The sequence below is a fragment of the Monomorium pharaonis genome, chromosome 6 (genome assembly GCF_013373865.1).
Source record: "Monomorium pharaonis isolate MP-MQ-018 chromosome 6, ASM1337386v2, whole genome shotgun sequence".
NCBI classification, from domain to species: Eukaryota; Metazoa; Arthropoda; class Insecta; order Hymenoptera; family Formicidae; genus Monomorium; species Monomorium pharaonis.
The window spans coordinates 16,697,993-16,719,396 of record NC_050472.1 but is presented as its reverse complement, the minus strand read 5'-3'; the positions used below and the strand labels follow the sequence as shown (position 1 = coordinate 16,719,396).

The following is a 21,404-nucleotide window of genomic DNA, read 5'->3' as shown; positions in this document are numbered from 1 at the left end:
ATTGGATTTTTATGTTCATCTCGATCCCGTCTATCTTTCTATGAAATATTGCACACCAGATTTGGGACACCCTGTATATTCTTTCAAGTTCACTTTTAGTTCAAAAGGACGATATGATTCAATTAGCAGATGTCCTTCTTCGTTCATTTATTTCTCATGCTACAGACATTTTTGGAAAAGAATTTGTTACTTATTATATTCATGTACTCTGCCATTTAGCTGGGGAATGTCGCACCCATAAGGCTCTTAGTAATTTCAGTGCATTTAAGTATGAAAATTATTTGGGTATCATCAAACGTTGTTTACGATCAACACACATGCCTTTTCAGCAACTTTACAATAGAGACTTTGAAAGAGGAGGTCGACTGATGCAGAAAAACACGATTAACGAAGAGCACATAGAATTAAGTGGAAAATATGAGAAGGACGATGAAATAGAAGTTTATTCCAAATTGACCATGCATGGAATGATACTTTCTACATCAGAAGCTGATTATTGCTTTCAGTCAAAAAATGGTGAAATTGTCATTCTCTCAAAAATTACTTGTCTCATTCGAAGCACACAAATTTCCTTACACGGACATAAATTTAGGAATATTCGTGATTTCTTTACATTTCCTATTAATTCTACAGACTTGGGCATTTGTAAAGTATCGCAACTTGAACAAGCCGAAGGAGTTTGGTCTCTTAATCAAGTTCTCCAGAAATGCATTCTTATTCCTCTCGATAATAGTTATTTATGTATTCCACTCGTTCATGCTGAGTAAGAGTAAAATAAGGGTGAGATTTCTACTAAACTGCATTAAAATTTCAGCTGTACCCTTTTTTTATTTTATGCAATGTAAAAATATCAATTTTATTAATTATTATACTTATTACATGCGCTATTATTGATATCTAAACTTTGCATTCAATTTTTTATTCATTATTTAAATGTTAAAATATCAAATAACCTTTACTTAAATTGTTTGATACACGAGAATTTAAATATATACAACTTAAAAGTTTGAAACTGAAAAAGTATTATTGTTGCCTAGTGTATAAAAATTGAGCAAAGTGTAATTCACAGATTATAAAGTAAATAGATAATCAACTCCCATAGTTTGATCTGGAACAGTGTTTCGAACGCCACCTGGGCGAATATACATAGACGAACTAATATTCAATATGGCCGACCTCTAATATAGTATATATATATATTTATTAATATTTCTTAGGCCGGTATTCATAGTCAAATCTTATTTCAAGATCGTCTCAAGCAATGTCTTAAGATGCTAATACGGCTCTGTGATTGGTTGATGGCATCTTAAGACAGTACTTAAGATGATCTTAAATATAAGATCCGACTATGAATACCGGCCTTAGATAAATTTAATACCGTAGTTTTTATTTAGTTAGTAATATTTATTTGGAATATTTTAATTTTGGTGTATTAAAACATTACAAATAAATAATTAATTACTAACAAAATAAATACTTCGAGTATTAAATTTATACTTATATTAAATACTAAGGAATAATACAAATAAAAAGACAAAACTATTCTATATAATATTTTTATTTTTAAAAACATGCTTAGAAACATGTATTGACAGAACTTAAGAACAAATAACGTGCTATTAAAGCTATAAAATATAATATTTATATTTTTAATATTTTTTTATATCGACTTTGCTTCTTTTTATAAAGTTCAATTGCTTGTGTCAATATCATATTTGTTACATACCGCATGTTGGATAATAATTTAATAGCATATGGCCAAAAATCATGATGTTTGCTATTTTCAGTTACTGCAACACGTAAAGGAGTTTCTGGACGCAAAGTGTGTGCGTTAATGGAATCAAAAACTTCGTTAAAAAAATCTAAAACTATTGCTGTATCATATCCTGCTTTGTTTGGTATTTGTAGCGGACCAATTTGTGAGTCGATAAATCCTCCTGCAAAGATAAATAAAGTACATATTAATATATTATGCAATTCAATAATAAATTAACAAAAGTAATAATTATCACTTATTCAATTACCTTTAATTTTGCTGTTGTATTTTGCTGTTGTACAATACAAATCCATTCAACTATGATTAAAATTGAAAACTGCAAACTAAAAATAAAAGAATCTTAAAAATTATGTCTTTATTATCTTTAGGCACACGTGCACAAATAATTATTGTGTTTTTATAATCTGACAGACATTGCAAAAAATTGTACTTATAAAATTAGCACAAATTCTGTTTACAAAAATATATGCAAAACATTTTATTATAATATAAAATTGATATGTAAAATATAAAACTATACTACTAAAACTAACATAACCTCTATTATTGATTACCTCTATTATCTGTGATATTTTTATTTTTATATTTCATATGCAACTTACCTTATCAGACAATATTGTTGATATTCTTTATACACGTTCCACACGCACTTTATACCAATTTCTTTTTTTCTATTGTAAATTAAAAATCTTCACAAGAGATATCCGTAATATATATCACGTTCTGATCACAAATCTAAGTTCTGACCGTTAAAGTGATATAAGCGCCACCTGGCCGAATATACCAGAATGAACTAACGCGGCCTGAAATTTCATATAGGAGTTGACCGTGCATGGTGTAATTTTTCTTGTATTTAATTTTTTTGTTTCATGACAGTTTTCAGTCATCGTTTGGCCAGATGGTGGAATATGCGTGGTAGCAACTAAATGGTTAAATAAATCTAAAGAGAGTGTCGTATATCCTACTAAACTCAAATGTTCTACAAAACTGGTAATGTCTCTTGTAGAAGCGCAAGAAGATTGGGAAGAAGTTAATATTGAGTTTTTGCACAGTTATAGTAAGTAGTCTAGCTGTAATCTTTAACCTTAGACTGTCACACCTCTTTTTTTCGAATAAGACTATCACACTGGGTTACCATGACCATTTTTTATGAATTGCAATTTAAAAACTAAGTGTTCAAAATTTCTGAAAAATTGTGTAAATAAAGTCAAAACAAGAAAATATATTTGTAATTTAATTAATATTTTAATTATTTTTATTAAAAAAAATTGTTTAACAATTTTTTTATATCACATTTTGCTAAAAAAATTATAATTTTCTTAATTTGTAATATTTTTCATATTTATACACTGCTTAAAGATAACTTACTATATAGTCATGGGTCCGGCTTATCGTAATCCGGTGTAACAGTCTAGGATTAAGCTCAAAAAAGATATTAAGCTACTGTTTTCTTTCTAGAAACTTATAACCTAGCTCGTAAAGCCGCTATATTGGCTGTCGAAGATAAACCCATTGACTCCAACATAGAAACTGATTATGAAAAACCGCGGAAGCGTCAACTTCCAATCAGATTTACTCAAACTTCTGATGATGTCGATTGGGAGCCAGAAAATGTGCATGCAAAACGTAAACAAGTTGTAGCAGGATCCAGTCGAGAGATGCAACATGTCAATGAAAAGCGTAAAAATTGCGAAGATATCTCTCAAAAAAGTAATGTACCAGCTCCTGCAGCAAATATTAGAAAACAGCTTGCTGCATTGAAAGATGAAGTTTTTAAAAAAGCATTGAAGTCTAACGGATCTCATTTGAATAAAAAAAAATTTTTCACTAAGAAGAAACTTATTAAAGTAATCAATGATAAAGTGCTTCCCCAAAAATCACCACTGAAAGGTGAGTAAATCGATTTTTAAGTGACACGATCCATTCCTATTATATTTATTTTTATCATGAATTATGTAAATGTCTCACAATTAATATATGTTGCTACAGAAATTTTTATCAACAATGAGAAAAGTCTTACAGATGTAGGAAATACAAATCCTACTGATCTTCCATCTACATCCCAACATACAAGCTTTCATGCCTCTAATACGTCTAACCTTTCATTGGACAGTCAGAGTAAGTTTTTTTTTGTTTTGCAAGAGTATGGTATAATATTTTAGATTTTTTATATTAAGTACACATTATTTTTATCTATTGTCTGTTACACTTGTATACAGGGTGTCCCAAATCTGGTGTGCAATACTTCATGGAAAGATAGACGGGATCGAGATGAACATAAAAATCCAATATAATCTTGGTTAGGTCTATCAATAATCAAGATATAAATTTTTTAATTTATGCGAATGAGAGCGCGCCTTGCGCGCCGAAGGAAGGGCTCGAGCCGCTCGAGCCATAGCACGGCCTACTGTCTCAAGCATTGGCTGCCGGCGGCGGCGGGGGGAAGAAGGAGAAGCGTGGCGTCGTCGCCGTTCCCACGTCTCGCCGCACCGCGCCTAAGCTCGCGTCGATGGCTGCTACGCATACTCGCGATTACATGACAAGATTATAAATTATTAATAAAAATATGACAAATTTAAATCGTAATAAACTTCTGTAAATAAGAAAGTCAAAAGAGAGAAAGCGATGGAAACGTATGAATCCTGCAAATAATATAATATTTGCTGCATCAAATTCTCTTATCGTTTTTTATGGAATATTCAATTAACGAAGATTTATCACGATTGATTCTTTATACATTCTCCTTTCATAACCATCTTATTAGAAAATTACAAAATGCACGAAATACTATCCTTAATATACACTCTTTGTAAAATAACACGATAGAAAAATATTCACGTTTGATCTAAGGACTTCAGGATAAATTATTCGATGCGACTTCTACGGTAATTATAGGTAATCAGAGATCAATGTTATGTCAAGTATCGTTAGTATGGTTAACAACAAAGGATTTTCTCTTGTATATGATAGAGAACTTCGAGTTTCTTCTATCGTTAATACATTCTAAGTCACTGAAAATCTGTCGTAATTAATAATGCAATTAAAGGTAGAAGAAACTGTAAGTTTTCTATGGTTATAAAAGAAAATCCTTCGTTGTATTAACAATACATGATATTAAACATTAATTTTTAAGCATAATTATCGTAGCATCGCGCCTAAGCTATCGTGAAATCGTTACATCAAGAGGGAATATTTTTCAGTGTTATTACAAAGAGTGTAACATACTATGGATAAGTATTTCGCGCATTTTAGTATGACACCTCTCTCTCTCTCCCTCTCTCTCTCTCTCTCTCTCTCTCTCTCTCTCTCTCTCTCTCTCTCTCTCTCTCTCTCTCTCTTTCTTTCTCCCTCTTTCCCTCTCAAGCACTACGTAGTACACAAATACAATAAATATTACCACGTTTAACAACATGTGTAATACTAAAAATATAAAGAAATGATAATTGTTAAAATTTTATTCAATTTACACACATAATGAAAGTAGAATAGTACAAACTAATGTTGTTAAACGTGGTAATATTTATTGTATTTGTGTACTACGTAGTGCTTGAGAGGGAAAGAGGGAGAAAGAGAGAGAGAGAGAGAGAGAGAGAGAGAGAGAGAGAGAGAGAGAGAGAGAGAGAGAGGGAGAGAGAGAGAGGTGTCATACTAAAATGCGCGAAATACTTATCCATAGTATGTTACACTCTTTGTAATAACACTGAAAAATATTCCCTCTTGATGTAACGATTTCACGATAGCTTAGGCGCGATGCTACGATAATTATGCTTAAAAATTAATGTTTAATATCATGTATTGTTAATACAACGAAGGATTTTCTTTTATAACCATAGAAAACTTACAGTTTCTTCTACCTTTAATTGCATTATTAATTACGACAGATTTTCAGTGACTTATAATGTATTAACGATAGAAGAAACTCGAAGTTCTCTATCATATACAAGAGAAAATCCTTTGTTGTTAACCATACTAACGATACTTGACATAACATTGATCTCTGATTACCTATAATTACCGTAGAAGTCGCATCGAATAATTTATCCTGAAGTCCTTAGATCAAACGTGAATATTTTTCTATCGTGTTATTTTACAAAGAGTGTATATTAGGGATAGTATTTCGTGCATTTTGTAATTTTCTAATAAGATGGTTACGAAAGGAGAATGTATAAAGAATCAATCGTGATAAATCTTCGTTAATTGAATATTCCATAAAAAACGATAAGAGAATTTGATGCGGCAAATATTATATTATTTGCAGGATTCATACGTTTCCATCGCTTTCTCTCTTTTGACTTTCTTATTTACAGAAGTTTATTACGATTTAAATTTGTCATATTTTTATTAATAATTTATAATCTTGTCATGTAATCGCGAGTATGCGTAGCAGCCATCGACGCGAGCTTAGGCGCGGTGCGGCGAGACGTGGGAACGGCGACGACGCCACGCTTCTCCTTCTTCCCCCCGCCGCCGCCGGCAGCCAATGCTTGAGACAGTAGGCCGTGCTATGGCTCGAGCGGCTCGAGCCCTTCCTTCGGCGCGCAAGGCGCGCTCTCATTCGCATAAATTAAAAAATTTATATCTTGATTATTGATAGACCTAACCAAGACTATATTGGATTTTTATGTTCATCTCGATCCCGTCTATCTTTCCATAAAGTATTGCACACCAGATTTGGGACACCCTGTATACTCCGCATTGCAAAAATAAATAGTTTGTATACAAATTTTGATCCAACAAACTGAACACTTTTAATCCATCATACAGGAGAATCCTCCTAAATTCTGATGCTTTGTATCTTCCAAAATAGGATAAATTGCGAGGTCTTCTGCAGAATTCGATTGGAATGTAAGACTTAATTTGATCAATAGCCATAGAAACAGCAGCTCTGTCGCGCGCTGAAATTTTTCCTCGATTAGGCCCTTGTTTTCCCAAAACAAACTCCAACCATCGCTGAAAAACTCCACTATACAGAAGATGCATTTCATCCAACCTAAATTGAGACACCATACCGATCCCAATTTCTTCTAATGGAGATGTAATCCCAGGAATATGATGAAAAATATCTATCTTTAATTTGAATTCTTCATCATTGCGAAGAAGTGCATTATGATCCAAATAAACTTCTCTGTTTTTATAACGCATGCCAGTGACATGACACTTTTTACAAGCTTTCCTTGACATATGCCCTCTAATGCACTTTATAAATGCTCTTGCAGGGGCATCCAAAATAAAATTCTGTACTTTAACATGATATGTAGTATTATTAAATACAATTCTATTTACCATTAAAATGGAAAGTTCGTCCACAAACTGCCGCAGAAAAGGTTCTAATGGAGGTTTACTCTCTCCATAAAAAACTGCTATTATGAATGGCTCCTTTTCATCTAAAAGGCAACCTAATATTGGCCAAAATACTTTACGAGAACTAGAATATAATTCCACACCATCAATGTTAATATCAAACTCTATACTCTCTCTGTTAGAAAGATATTTTTCTGATAGCCGTGGTATAATACTGTGATAAATTCCTTTATACCAGAATTTGCCGTTTCCCATATCGATAAGACTTGTAACTCTAGGAGTTTTTAATAAAGTTCGGTAGGTTTTTGGTAGAATAGGAAATATCACCTGGAATACTGTGAGAAGTTCATCAATTTTTTTGCAAGATACTCCTCTCATGGCCCACTTCTTTAATTCGCATAGAACATATGCATTTCTCTCTTGATGATCATCGCGTAAATTCCTTACATACGTAATATTAACTGCTTCGCAAGCATCACTGGATTCTGACAAATCTGATTCATACTCTGAACCATTGCTATCCGTAAAATTATTGCTGTCTAAATCTTCATCAATATCATTGTCACTGCTCTCCTGCGTCCTAACAATGCTGTTTTCTTCAATATTATTATCTCTATCACCGAATTCTTTGTCGTACTTACTTTTGATGTTATCATCAGTACTGCTATTCAAAAGAAGCGAAAAATTTGAGATGCTCCCAATACGTTGCTGTAAGTTTGCAACATGCAATCGTTTCACTGCGTTTGTCTCAGCTCTACGACTAATTTTTCTTTTACGAGCCTGCATAAATACCGACAAGATAAAGTTTAAAGACCAGATATTTTTAAGATAATAAAAACTTTACGTCATTAAAAGTCTATAAAATATTTGTGCAATTAAACAAGCCTCTTCTAATAGGGATAAAGTTAAATACTTTTACTAAAGTTAAATACAAAACTCAAATTTTATACACTAGCAAATGTATTAATACCTTAATACATAAAATTGCATTATGACATTTTGAAGCTACTGTCTCTAGATATTTATGTATTACGACTCGAAAGTGTCTTTCACAGTTTAATACTTTTTATTTAATGTTTTTAACTTATTTTTAATTAATTTATATCTTTTATAATATATAACACAATTTAAATATTTTTGTAATATTTCTGAATATTGAATATATATAAAAAAGATTATATCAACTATGGCTTATATGTAATATAAATTAATTAATAAAACTAATTAAAGATTTTTTTTAATATATGAATATTTAAAAAATTAAAGACTTAAGTATAAAAAAATATATTATACTATATATAATTTTAATTGATAGAATTATATCATGTTGCATATCACCGCGTACACACGCACACACGCATACACACGCACACGTTCACACATTCAAGCCTTTATTTAGGCTGTAATATAATTCTATCAATTAAAATATCGAATTAAAGTATAGTAGAATATTTTTATTTTCATTACACTTAAGTTGTTATACCTAATTTATACATATACGTTTCCTGCTTCTCTCCTTTTATACACAAAAAAAATGTTGACAAGATAATCTTTGATGTTATAATCTCACTTATCTGTATATATTGTTTAGGTTATAAAATGCATAAATTATTTTTCTCCTTAAGAAGAGTTTAATGCCAAGTATACTAACAAGGGAACGGACAGAACTGTCCCTCACCGATTTTAATGAGCTTTGGATATGTTGTAGAACATAAAAAAATATTACACTCATATTTTTTTTTATCTGCGTATCTCGACGTTTAGGGGTTGAAATCACCTCTCGAAAATGACGCATTTTTTCGTTTTTTGCGAATATCTTTGAAAATACAAGGTTTATGAAAAAATGTTCTATACGAAAGTTTTATGGCATTTTATATTCTTTACAATAGTATATTTATATTTTTTAAAATTTTAAAATTTTTTAATTTATTCCACCCCCACCCCTTTTTTTCAACATTTAAAAAATTTTGTAAGGACAAAAATTAAAGAGCATTAAAAGCTGAATCCACCCATATATAATAACATATGGGTTCCATCATTCTCAATTATTAGCAAAACGAGATAGTAATCTCGCGCTACAGATGCCGCGCTAGAAGTAGTGTTGCGTTATTTCTTTAGTCGCGTCACACTCAATAACTGCCTCTTCTGCGTATATTTTTATATTAAAACATAAAAATGGATTAATCTTAATTATTACTAATGGATATTATGTTTTAATATAAAAATATACGCAGAAGAGGCAGTTATTGAGTGTGACGCGACTAAAGAAATAACGCAACACTACTTCTAGCGCGGCATCTATAGCGCGAGATTACTATCTCGTTTTGCTAATAATTGAGAATGATGGAACCCATATGTTATTATATATGGGTGGATTCAGCTTTTAATGCTCTTTAATTTTTGTCCTTACAAAATTTTTTAAATGTTGAAAAAAAGGGGTGGGGGTGGAATAAATTAAAAAATTTTAAAATTTTAAAAAATATAAATATACTATTGTAAAGAATATAAAATGCCATAAAACTTTCGTATAGAACATTTTTTCATAAACCTTGTATTTTCAAAGATATTCGCAAAAAACGAAAAAATGCGTCATTTTCGAGGGGTGGTTTCAACCCCTAAACGTCGAGATACGCAGATAAAAAAAAATATGGGTCAAATATTTTTTTATGTTCTACAACATATCCAAAGCTCATTAAAATCGGTGAGGGACAGTTCTGTCCGTTCCCTTGTAAGTGTACTTAAGTTTATAGTCAAGGTAAACATTGCAGAATATAAAAAAAAAATAAACACGTACAGTACAAACAAAAGTCGTACGTGTACAGTTATACTTACTGGTTTTTCGGTATTTTCCATCTTATTAATAAGAGATTAATTTGATTGTAGTAAAAAATGTTATTATTACTGCAATATAATGCTTTAACAATTGGTAAATCTTGTAAAGGTCACAATTTCACAAACGCAAGTTGAATAGCGGAAAAGGATATTACACCAACGTGAGTTATCTCGTCGCGACAAGAAACACAGAACATATAAGACAAGAAGTAACGCAATGGCCAATTAGATGGGTGCATCTTAGGGTGCATCTTCGGGTGCAACCCACGCAGCAGAATAGCGTGAAGGAGAGCCAGAACCAATCACGAGCGTAACGAAAGTGATTGGTTCTGCGTTACGCGGTAAATTTAAATATTCTAATGGTATTTCAATAATGCATTACATTAATTGATGCTTTCTGTATGTAGAGTTTTCCTAATTTTAGTGTATTGCTCTAAAAATAGTTCTATTCCAAAATTAATTATTACATATGCATAATATACCATAAGTATACCCAGACAGCACATGTAGATTATGAGAACGATAATAGGATATTGCGAAAGTATATTGCAATATTCGTATAATATTAGAGATACGTCTGTGATATGGCGAGTATATACTCATAACGTACTATGTCCGCGTTGCCTTATCCCATAGAATTTCGCTGGCAGTTTATGAGAATATACCGAATATATCTTAAGAATGTTATACGTATGTCTAAAGTATATCTTCAGTATATTCACAATATGTCTACAGTATGTTCACATTATATGGGCTCATGCATAATGAGAGGAATAAGGAACAAGGAATTAAACATACAGAATTAGCAAGAAGAAATAAGAAGAGGAATTAATCATTTCGCACATCAGGAAGCTATCGCAAAAAATGAAGCGTAATATCTGTTGAATACGCTGGGGTGCTTTGGGAAATTATGCTCAGATAATTGTAGGTTATAACCTAAATAATATATGTATATATACAATATATATATATTATTATAGTTTACGTTACTATATTATATCTTATGTACATACCAGAGTTATCTGGGCGTAATTCCTGAGAAAACCACGTTGTCCGTGAGTTCGTGTTCGCACGTTCACACCCTACACTTCACCACGTGTCTGCATCACACGGCAGACGAAAATGCGTAACGTTACAGATCATAGATAGCGTTGACATGATTCACTTTCGATATTACGCGGATATTTTGGAAATATGTGATAGATATACATGAGATATATCATAGGATATTTTACGGATGTTTTGAGTATATTAGATATAATCTCAGTATATTCAGTAGGAGTTGCGAAGTTCAGTCGCTATATTCTAAGTTTATCTTGAGGATATATCAAAATGACATTCTACTGAGACATTATATGAATGTTTTACGTATATTCGGTATGATCACAGTACATTACGTATGAGAGTATAATATTCGTACGATATCTGGTGCTGTCTGGGTAATTTCTATACCCAGACAGCACATGTAGATTATGAGAACGATAATAGGATATTGCGAAAGTATATTGCAATATTCGTATAATATTAGAAATACGTCTGTGATATGGCGAGTATATACTCATAACGTACTATGTCCGCGTTGCCTTATCCCATAGAATTTCGCTGGCAGTTTATGAGAATATACCGAATATATCTTAAGAATGTTATACGTATGTCTAAAGTATATCTTCAGTATATTCACAATATGTCTACAGTATGTTCACATTATATGGGCTCATGCATAATGAGAGGAATAAGGAACAAGGAATTAAACATACAGAATTAGCAAGAAGAAATAAGAAGAGGAATTAATCATTTCGCACATCAGGAAGCTATCGCAAAAAATGAAGCGTAATATTTGTTGAATACGCTGGGGTGCTTTGGGAAATTATGCTCAGATAATTGTAGGTTATAACCTAAATAATATATGTATATATACAATATATATATATTATTATAGTTTACGTTACTATATTATATCTTATGTACATACCAGAGTTATCTGGGCGTAATTCCTGAGAAAACCACGTTGTCCGTGAGTTCGTGTTCGCACGTTCACACCCTACACTTCACCACGTGTCTGCATCACACGGCAGACGAAAATGCGTAACGTTACAGATCATAGATAGCGTTGACATGATTCACTTTCGATATTACGCGGATATTTTGGAAATATGTGATAGATATACATGAGATATATCATAGGATATTTTACGGATGTTTTGAGTATATTAGATATAATCTCAGTATATTCAGTAGGAGTTGCGAAGTTCAGTCGCTATATTCTAAGTTTATCTTGAGGATATATCAAAATGACATTCTACTGAGACGTTATATGAATGTTTTACGTATATTCGGTATGATCACAGTACATTACGTATGAGAGTATAATATTCGTACGATATCTGGTGCTGTCTGGGTATAAGCTGATACATTTATATATTAAAATTAGAGATCAGTCATCTTTTCGTCACGGAGCAAAGTCATCTTCTCGTCACTGAGTAGCAGATACTAAAGTCAATTTTTGGTCATACAAAAAATGCGTGACTATTTTAAATCAAAATAAAGTCATTTTGACTTTTTGTTGACTTTAGTGTGTTCCTTGGGTAAGTTCCACTTAAAGCTCGCAACGACCGTGGAATCATTTCATCCTTGTTGGTTATCAAATATTAAACAACGATAAGCAACGCTCGCGAGCGTTGCGGGCATTAAGTGGAACGCACCCTATATTATACAGGGTGTCCCTAAGCACCCACGCCAATGCTTGTAAAGAGGTAGAAGGGATCGAGACAAACATAAATACCCAATATTGTTTGGGTTTGGTTCACCAATAATCGAGATATTAATTTTTTTAATTGTGCGAATGAGAGCGCGCGGAAGGAAGAGCTCGAGCCGCTCGAGCCGTAGCACGGTCCACTGTCTCGAGTATTGGCGCCGGCGGCCCGGGGGGAAGAGGGAGAGTCGCGCCGCTCTGTGCTTCGCTGCTCCCACGTCCCACCGCACCGCGTCTAGACTCGCATCAATGGCCGCTCTCGCGTCCCACCGCACCATGCCAAGACTCGCGTCGTTACACACATTCATGACAAAAGACATAATTATGAATATAGTAAATTAATTAAAATTTTTGGTACATTCACGATAGATTCTTTCTTTTTCTTAAATATCTTATTTACAGTATCATACAATTCTAACTTTGTTTCTTATCGAATTGTATCGTACTGTTAAATCTTTGATAACGAAAACATTGATAAAAAATTATCCTAAAATTCACGATTGATTCTCAAATTGAGTTTTTTTTATACGTGTATTATAATATTTGCCACATCGAGTTCTCTCATCGTTATCTTTTTCTCTTACACGATGTCTTCATAGATATTTTTTCATACTGCAACAATGAAACATACTTAACTAACAGGAAATGAGAGAACGATAGAAAATGATATCATTTCTTGAAATTTTTTCTTTTTGATTCAGAGAAATGATGGATTGTGAAATATAAAACGATTAGATTCTCGTGTTTTTTTTTTTTTTTTTTTAATAAATCACTGAAAATCTATCGTAATTAGTAAGTATTTCGGATAAGTATTTCGCGCATTTTAGTACGACACCTCTCTCTCTCTCTCTCTCTCTCTCTCTCTCTCTCTCTCTCTCTCTCTCTCTCTCTCTCTCTCTCTCTCTCTCTCTCTCTCTCTCTCTCTCTCTCTCTCTCTCTCTCTCTCTCTCTCTCTCTCTCTCTCTCTCTCTCTCTCTCTCTCTCTCTCTCTCTCTCTCTCTCTCTCTCTCTCTCTCTCTCTCTCTCTCTCTCTCTCTCTCTCACTCACTCACTCACTCACTCACTCACTCACTCACTCACTCACTCTCACTCTCTCTCTCTCTCTCTCACTCACTCTCTCCCTCTCAAGTACTCATAAATACAATAAATATTATCACTTTTAACAACGTCTTCACATTGTACTATCTACTTATATTTTGTGTAATTTAAATAAAAATTTTTATTAAACACGCTCGAAGAAAAAAATTAGCGAAAATTATCCCTAGAACTGCGATAAATAATCAGCGCGATATTTTCTCTCTGAGTGTTGTATTGCGTTTAATATTAAAAATGTTAAAGAAAAAGTAATCTCGTTAAAAAAAAATTTTATGACACATAATGAAACTCGAATAGTATTGATTGGAACTGTTGTTAGAAATGCTGTTTATTGTGTTTCTGTAAATACTTTAGAGGGAAAGATATTCTGCTAAATTCGCGACATACATCTTTTTATCTTTGTTTTTTTAATATAAAAATTGCAACAACGTTCTGCTTTACTCTTAGCTACAGTATTGCAGAGTCAAAAACTTCGCAAATCCACGAAAACGCTATCGTTTCCGCACCACCACCGAGGTAGATAGCTTGGCGCGTTTTTTTTTAAGTGGTTTCCCCAGTAGGCCTAATCCACTCTCATTATTTTAATGCAATAATTGCTCGAAATGTTTGCCTTGTGTTTCTAAACACAGTTCGGCTCTTCGAACAATCTGCTGTGTTGCACGGCGTATCATGTCTGGCGTTATTGTTTGAAAGGCCGCTGATATCGCTTCGCGCACCTCAGCTTCGCCACGTTCACGCATGTGCTCGACCTTCGTTTTAATGTGGCCCCATACAAAGTAGTCGAGCACGTTTAAATCCGGCGATCGTGGTGGCCAAGCGATTGGGCCACCTCGACCCATCCATCTATCTGGAAAACGTGCGTCTAAGATATCACGCACACGACGGGAGAAGTGTGCCGGAGCTCCATCATGTTGGAAAATCATATTATTCCGAACATGTAGAGGAATATCCTCTAAAAGAGGCGGCAACTCATTAATTAAAAAATGTCCGTATACTTCTCCATTAAGCCGTGGTGGCAGAAAGAATGGGCCAATCTAAAAATTAGTAGTAATTTATAAGAACGGTAATTATTTGTAACAGTTATTAATATACGCGTCGAGTATATGTATAAGTATAGCAAAAGAAAAATTGTTATTTCGTAAGAATATTTACCAATCTATCGCCAATTACACCTGCCCATACATTAATCGCCCAGCGATATTGAAAGGAGATTTGACGAACATCACGCGGATTTTCGTCAGACCACCTTACCATATTGCGTGAATTAAAAACGCCATTAGGCGTAAACGTAGCTTCGTCCGTATAAAAGAGACGGCTGGCAAATAAAGCGTCTCGTCGATACTGTTCGAGAAATCCTACAATGTTTTTTTAATGGTTATTAGGGATGGGCGATGTACTATCGATTAATCGATGTTCGATTCTTTTTTTATTACAACATCGATAATTTTTCCGATGTTTACAAATTCGATTTATTTTTATAACAATAGTTTTTTTAATCCGATGTTACTAAAATTGTTACTAGATTTACTAGTATAATAGTTTTTAAAGCTTAAGCCCATAATCCAAAAATTGACTAGTGGTCTGTTCTTTCTAGCTGCACTGTTGCACTGGTGCAATAAGTTAAAATGAGAAAAAATATACTTGTCTTACTTTAACTTATTGCACCGGTGCAACAGTGCAGCTAGAAAGAACAGACCATAGATCTTGGACAAAATTTGCGTTCGACAATCTACCGTTGAATAGAATAGTATTAAGGCCATTCTACAATTGCGTAAAAGTAGTTGTAAACGTAAGGTTGTAAAAAACGGACCAATCACAAATAGTTATTTCTTTAGTAATCAAAGAATAATCGACTGTGATTAGTTGATTTCTTACAACCTTAAGGCCGCCGTACAGACTTTTGCATAACGCATAACGTATGGACATAAGCAAATTGATTGGCCCATAAGCAAAGTGCATATGAAATTCAACCAATTGAATTTCTTATGCATTTATGTAATGCGTTATGCAAGCTGTGCGGCGGTCTTTTAATTAGAGTACGAACGGCCTTTTGCAATAATAATGTATAACCTCTATCGGATTATTGAAAACTAAAAAGCGTTACGAATTACGAGTGCGAAAAAAACAAGTTGTCGAAACATTGTGCAATATTTGTATTGTGCAATAATTAAACTATGATATAATATGAATATCAAAAAGGAAAAAACTATATCAAAAAGCATTGTTTGGAACTAATTTTATAAAAAAAAATAATACATCTTCTTAATGTAAATTATGTACAAAAGTTCTTAAACATGCTGGAAATACAACCAATCTAATGCAACATTTGGAAAGGAAACATACGTTGCATTTGCATCCAAAGAAATGCAATGTTTCTTCAACAATCAATAAAGAAAATATTGATAATAATAATACGCCTATAAATAATGAACAATCTACAATTAATAACATTGCAAATGATAATGAAGATATAGATATGGATGTAGATGATCCTAATGTGCCTAGTTGTTCACATAATACTAACAATAAGTCTAACGTACTTAAACCTAAGGTAATTATAAAATAAATAAATATATATATATATATGTACACATATAATACATAAATTTAAATAAATAACATTTTAATTTAAAATATATTGTTCGCAGATAAAACAGCAAAAGACTGAAAATATAGAAAATGCCTTTCAACGAATTAATTCTTTCAAAGGTAAATCAATAATATGTATGTGTATACAATATATAAGTATGTATATTGTGTGTTTCTATTATAATATCCTACTAATTATTTTATTTTTTATTGTTGTAGAAGGAGGTACGCAAGCATGCAATGTAACTAATGCAATCGCATTCATGATCGCTAAAGATAATCTTCCCTTTTTAATAGTGGAAAATGAAGGATTTAAGCAGTTAATGAAGACAGCAGTGCCTTTATATACAGTACCAAGTAGGAAAACAATAACAAGGTTATTAGATGCTAAATATGAAGTTTTGAAGAATAAATTTATTAACGACATACAAAAAATTTTATCTTTTACAATCACATGTGATATTTGGACTGATATATCGAACAAAAGTTATTTAGGTATAACCATGCATTATTTAAAAACTGAAACATTGTTAACAAAAACTACCATTGGCGTAATTCCCTTAGAACAAAATCATACATCTGAATATATTAAAACTGAGTTACTTTCGATGTTACAAACTTTTAAGATTGATAAAGCTAAAGTTATAGCTGTCGTTACGGATAGTGCTCCAAATATGATTAACGCGATTACTAATGCATTTGGTACTAAAAGGCATATTCCATGCATGGCGCATATTCTATCACACATAGTTCCTGATGGTTTAAAAGTAGTTTGCTCTATATCAGAAATAATAATTAAAGTAAAAAATATTGTTACTTTAGTGAAAAGAAGTGTAGTAGCTACAGATGAATTAGTACGTTTACAAAAGCGTGATGGAAAACTAGATGGAACGATTTTAAAATTTAAACAAGATGTCCCAACTCGGTGGAATTCCACTTTTTATATGATTGAGCGTTTTTTAAAATTAAGAGAGTATATACAGGGTGTTTGGTAAAGATTTATGCAATTTTTATAAGCAGGTAGAGCGCATTAAGCTGAACATAAAGTCCTCATCGTTTTTCCATTTTCACAATAGTTAACGAGTTATAGACTTGTAAAATTTTCTGTATTAGCCCGGCCTACCGGCAAATGCAAGCACGCCGAGCGCCCGACCGCGGCGGCCGCCCCTCCCTAGCGCTTGAACCTTGAGATTGCTAGGCGCGCGGGGGGAGTTGTTACAACAAGCGGCAATGGCTACGCACAATGTGTACGTGTACATACATGTGTACAAAAAAATATCAGTTCTAATGCTTAAAGAAGCAATTACTAAATTTATTTTTTTTAATAAATAATGATTATTTTTAATAAAAAATTTTTTTTGGTGATAGTCTTAAATGTCGTAAACTGTCATAAATTTTAAAAGAAGCTATTATCATGTGCTCAAAAACAAATTTATCCTTCTTTAAACAACATTAGAAAATTTTATCGATTAAAATGGAAATAACAACCAAATAAAATGTTTCAACTTTATATTCTTAATTTGTTTCAACTTTATATTCTTAATTAAAAATTAAATAACGAGGATATTTATATTTTTAATAAAATTAATCCTTGTGATAGACTTATAATACACGGAAAAAACTTTGTGGTAAAAATTACTATGGTAAGTAGTAAACGCGTGCTAAGGAGGAATTATGAAAATTTTTATTATGTTTTTCATCAAATTACGATAATATTTACACTACTTATATGATATAATTCTCTGAAATTTCTTCTTACAGTTCGTGGTTACTATCATAAATAATAAATCATACATAATTTTACTATAAAATTTTCTCCGTGTAGATTTACAAATATATGAATTTATTAAATGTTTGAAAACTTATAAACAATATTTATTTAATTCAAGAAAATTTTAGTATGAATGTGTGTGCATTTGGTGTGTGTGTGTGTATGTGTGTGTGTGTGTGCGTGTGTGCGTGTGTGTGTGTGTGTGTGTGTGTGTGTGTGTGTGTGTGATACATACACGAAAATGTTAAACATTATTTGTTTTGTGTAAAGTGAAGTGTTTATTATCAATATAATATTCTTTTCAACCATTAAAAATAAGATAATTATTAAAAAAGAATAAAATTAAAAATGAATAATTGATTTTCTTAAAACTAGAATCATATTTTTCTACGTGTGCGTGTATTGTATAGTAATCAGCATGAATAACAATAGTGATATAAAATCGCGAACTAAGGAATGATTATTCATTTTTCTGTCACAAAGTGATTATTCTTTTCTCGCGTATGTACGTACATACACCACACACACACACACACACACACACACACACACACACACGCACGCACGCACGCACGCACGCACACACACACGCACACACACACACGCACACGCACACACACACACCAAATACACACACATACATATTAAATTTTCTTGAATTAAATAAATATTGTTTGTAAGTTTTCAAACATTTAATAAATTCATATATTCGTAAATCTACACGGAGAAAATTTTATAGTAAAATTATGTATGATTTAATATTTATGATAGTAACCACGAACTGTAAGAAGAAATTTCAGAGAATTATATCATATAAGTAATATAAATATTATCGTAATTTGATGAAAAACGTAATAAAAATTTTCATAATTTCTCCTTGTCACGCGTTTATTACTTACCAGAGTAATTTTTACCATAAAGTTTTATCCGTGTATTATGAGTCTATCACAAGGATTAATTTTATTAAAAATATAAATATCCTCGTTATTTAATTTTTAATTAAGAATATAAAGTTGAAACAAACATTTTATTTGGTTGTTATTTCCATTTTAATCGATAAAATTTTCTAATGTTGTTTAAAGAAGGATAAATTTGTTTTTGAGCACATGATAATAGCTTCTTTTAAAATTTATGACAGTTTACGACATTTAAGACTATCACCAAAAAAACATTTTTATTAAAAATAATCATTATTTATTAAAAAAAAATAAATTTAGTAATTGTTTCTTTAAGCATTAGAACTGATATTTTTTTGTACACATGTATGTACACGTACACATTGTGCGTAGCCATTGCCGCTTGTTGTAACAACTCCCCCCGCGCGCCTAGCAATCTCAAGGTTCAAGCGCTAGGGAGGGGCGGCCGCCGCGGTCGGGCGCTCGGCGTGCTTGCATTTGCCGGTAGGCCGGGCTAATACAGAAAATTTTACAAGTCTATAACTCGTTAACTATTGTGAAAATGGAAAAACGATGAGGATTTTATGTTGAGCTTAATGCGCTCTACCTGCTTATAAAAATTGCATAAATCTTTACCAAACACCCTGTATATCCTGTACTACTGAAATGTCCCACATCTCCAGAAATAATTACACATGATGAATTTGATATATTAAACGATATTATTAAAATCTTACAACCAATTGAATTAGTTACTAAAGAAATCGGGGGTGATTTATATCCAACAAGTAATTTAGTAATTCCATTAATACATTGTATGACAAAAGCTATTAACGATTTTTTTCCAGTAACTGAATGTGGTAAAAATTTTAAAACATGCATTCTATTTGAAATTGAACGGAGATATCATAATATTGAGCTCTATCAAATATTAGCAGTGTCTACGATATTAGATCCGAGATTCAAAAAGATACATTTTCAACAGCCAAGAGCTGTATTAGCCGCAGTTTCTTATATTAATAATTTAATTCAAACTACAAATAAGAATCAAAGTTCTGTTTGTATATCAACAATGTCAGCTCAATGTCAAGAAAATAACAGTTTATGGAATTTTCATGATAATTTAGTGATATCATCTTCTAAAACACCTGATGAACCCGGTGGTATAAATGTCGAATTGCGACAATATTTGAGTCAATCTGTAATTCCAAGACATAATAATCCCTTAGAATATTGGCAAAGTTTAAAACATGCATATCCTGTTTCATTTAATATTGCACTAAAATATTTGGCAATTACTGCTACATCTGTTCCTTCTGAGCGCGTTTTTTCAAAAGCCGGTATTATAAAATCAGAGCTTAGAAATAGATTAACACCAACAAGACTTAATATGTTAGTTTTCTTAGGATCTTTAAGTCGCGAAGATTGGGGGTTTATTTAAAATACATATATTTAAAATATTTTTTAAAATTGTGATTATTATTTTAAGTTTATTTTAAATTAAATTACATTTATCTTTATTTGTTACCAAGCTGTTCATGCGTATTTTCTTTGCAAATGTTGCATTAGATGCATAAATTTTATATATATAATATAAATTTTATAATAGGATAATAAATATGTTAATATTTATAATAATTGTATTTTATATTTATATTACATATTATTTTTTATCCTTTTTATTTTTTATTTAATTTTTTTCTCTTTTTTCCCCTAACGTTTTCGAACAATAAGAGTAAACCTATGATTGGTTATAATCAAGTGCGTTATAAATCAAGTCGGATTAACTTTCGTTCGAAAATATGGCTTTAAACCCATATATGCATAGAAGATTGATATTCTACACATATCTAGGGTTACTAGAATTGTTGACCAATCAGAAGGTCCTAATGTTTTAATGGCCAATTAGCAACGATTGTGCGCTTTTGATATGCGCGTATAAGGGTTATTCCACAATGGCTGTTGGGAGTCGGGAAGATTTGACCAATCACAGTTTAATTTAGAGAAAATAATCAACTGTGATTGGTCAACTTTTCCCGACTCCCGACAGCCATTGTGGAATTACCCTAATGGCGGAACCAATCAAACTAGAGAAACACATTTAATACATTCCTCTCCACTATTTCCTAAATTCTAGTCAAGTTTTTTCATTTTGCTCGAAAAAAATTAGAAATTAATCGATTAAAATCGATGCTTTTAAAATAAAATTGATTACAAAAAATAGTTATTTTTAATAATCGATTATATAAAAGTCAATCTTTTTTTTAAACATCGCCCATCCCTACGTGTAACACTAAGCCTTCTCTCGTATTCTTTTACTTGGTCTGTTCTTTCTAGCTGCACTGTTGCATCGGTGCAATAAGTTAAAGTAAGACAAGTATATTTTTTCTC

At 32.0% G+C, this 21,404-nt stretch overlaps 4 protein-coding genes across 4 annotated transcripts in view; 1 reads left to right on the top strand and 3 right to left on the bottom strand.

The window, feature by feature from the left end:
• Nucleotides 1-1,540: 1,540 nt before the first annotated feature.
• Nucleotides 1,541-2,537, bottom strand: LOC118646311. Its single transcript, XM_036288905.1, has 3 exons — nucleotides 2,380-2,537; nucleotides 2,025-2,100; nucleotides 1,541-1,937 (listed from the first exon to the last, which is right to left on the bottom strand). Exons 2-3 carry the CDS (start codon nucleotides 2,068-2,070, stop codon nucleotides 1,642-1,644), a joined length of 342 nt encoding a protein of 113 aa, XP_036144798.1. The 5' UTR covers nucleotides 2,071-2,100; nucleotides 2,380-2,537; the 3' UTR covers nucleotides 1,541-1,641.
• A 114-nt stretch (nucleotides 2,538-2,651) lies between these two features.
• Nucleotides 2,652-21,404, top strand: part of LOC118646309 — a 35,023-nt gene continuing 16,270 nt past the window's right edge. Inside the window, exons 1-3 of the mRNA XM_036288901.1 lie at nucleotides 2,652-2,834; nucleotides 3,236-3,667; nucleotides 3,767-3,895. Coding sequence (XP_036144794.1) covers nucleotides 2,771-2,834; nucleotides 3,236-3,667; nucleotides 3,767-3,895 — 625 coding nt within the window. The 5' untranslated portion in view covers nucleotides 2,652-2,770. The remainder of the gene's footprint in view (nucleotides 2,835-3,235; nucleotides 3,668-3,766; nucleotides 3,896-21,404) is intronic.
• LOC118646308 lies at nucleotides 3,765-8,229 on the bottom strand. The gene is made up of 2 exons (XM_036288899.1): nucleotides 6,444-8,229; nucleotides 3,765-3,876 (listed from the first exon to the last, which is right to left on the bottom strand). Exons 1-2 carry the CDS (start codon nucleotides 7,862-7,864, stop codon nucleotides 3,855-3,857), a joined length of 1,443 nt encoding a protein of 480 aa, XP_036144792.1. The 5' UTR covers nucleotides 7,865-8,229; the 3' UTR covers nucleotides 3,765-3,854.
• Nucleotides 13,762-16,059, bottom strand: LOC118646312. Its single transcript, XM_036288907.1, has one exon. The coding sequence runs from the start codon at nucleotides 14,678-14,680 to the stop codon at nucleotides 14,339-14,341; it is 342 nt and encodes a 113-aa protein (XP_036144800.1). The 5' UTR covers nucleotides 14,681-16,059; the 3' UTR covers nucleotides 13,762-14,338.

What these genes read in the sequence shown, in the direction of transcription:
- LOC118646308 (XM_036288899.1), bottom strand. Translation starts at nt 7,864, where the DNA reads ATGCAGGCTCGTAAAAGAAAAATTAGTCGTAGAGCTGAGACAAACGCA. An exon ending in TACAGGGTGTCCCAAATCTG is followed by an intron (nt 3,877 to 6,443) that starts GTGTGCAATACT and finishes GTCCAATGAAAG; the next exon opens with GTTAGACGTATTAGAGGCAT.
- LOC118646311 (XM_036288905.1), bottom strand. Translation starts at nt 2,070, where the DNA reads ATGGATTTGTATTGTACAACAGCAAAATACAACAGCAAAATTAAAG. An exon ending in ATACAACAGCAAAATTAAAG is followed by an intron (nt 1,938 to 2,024) that starts GTAATTGAATAA and finishes TTATCTTTGCAG; the next exon opens with GAGGATTTATCGACTCACAA.
- LOC118646312 (XM_036288907.1), bottom strand. Translation starts at nt 14,680, where the DNA reads ATGATTTTCCAACATGATGGAGCTCCGGCACACTTCTCCCGTCGTGTG.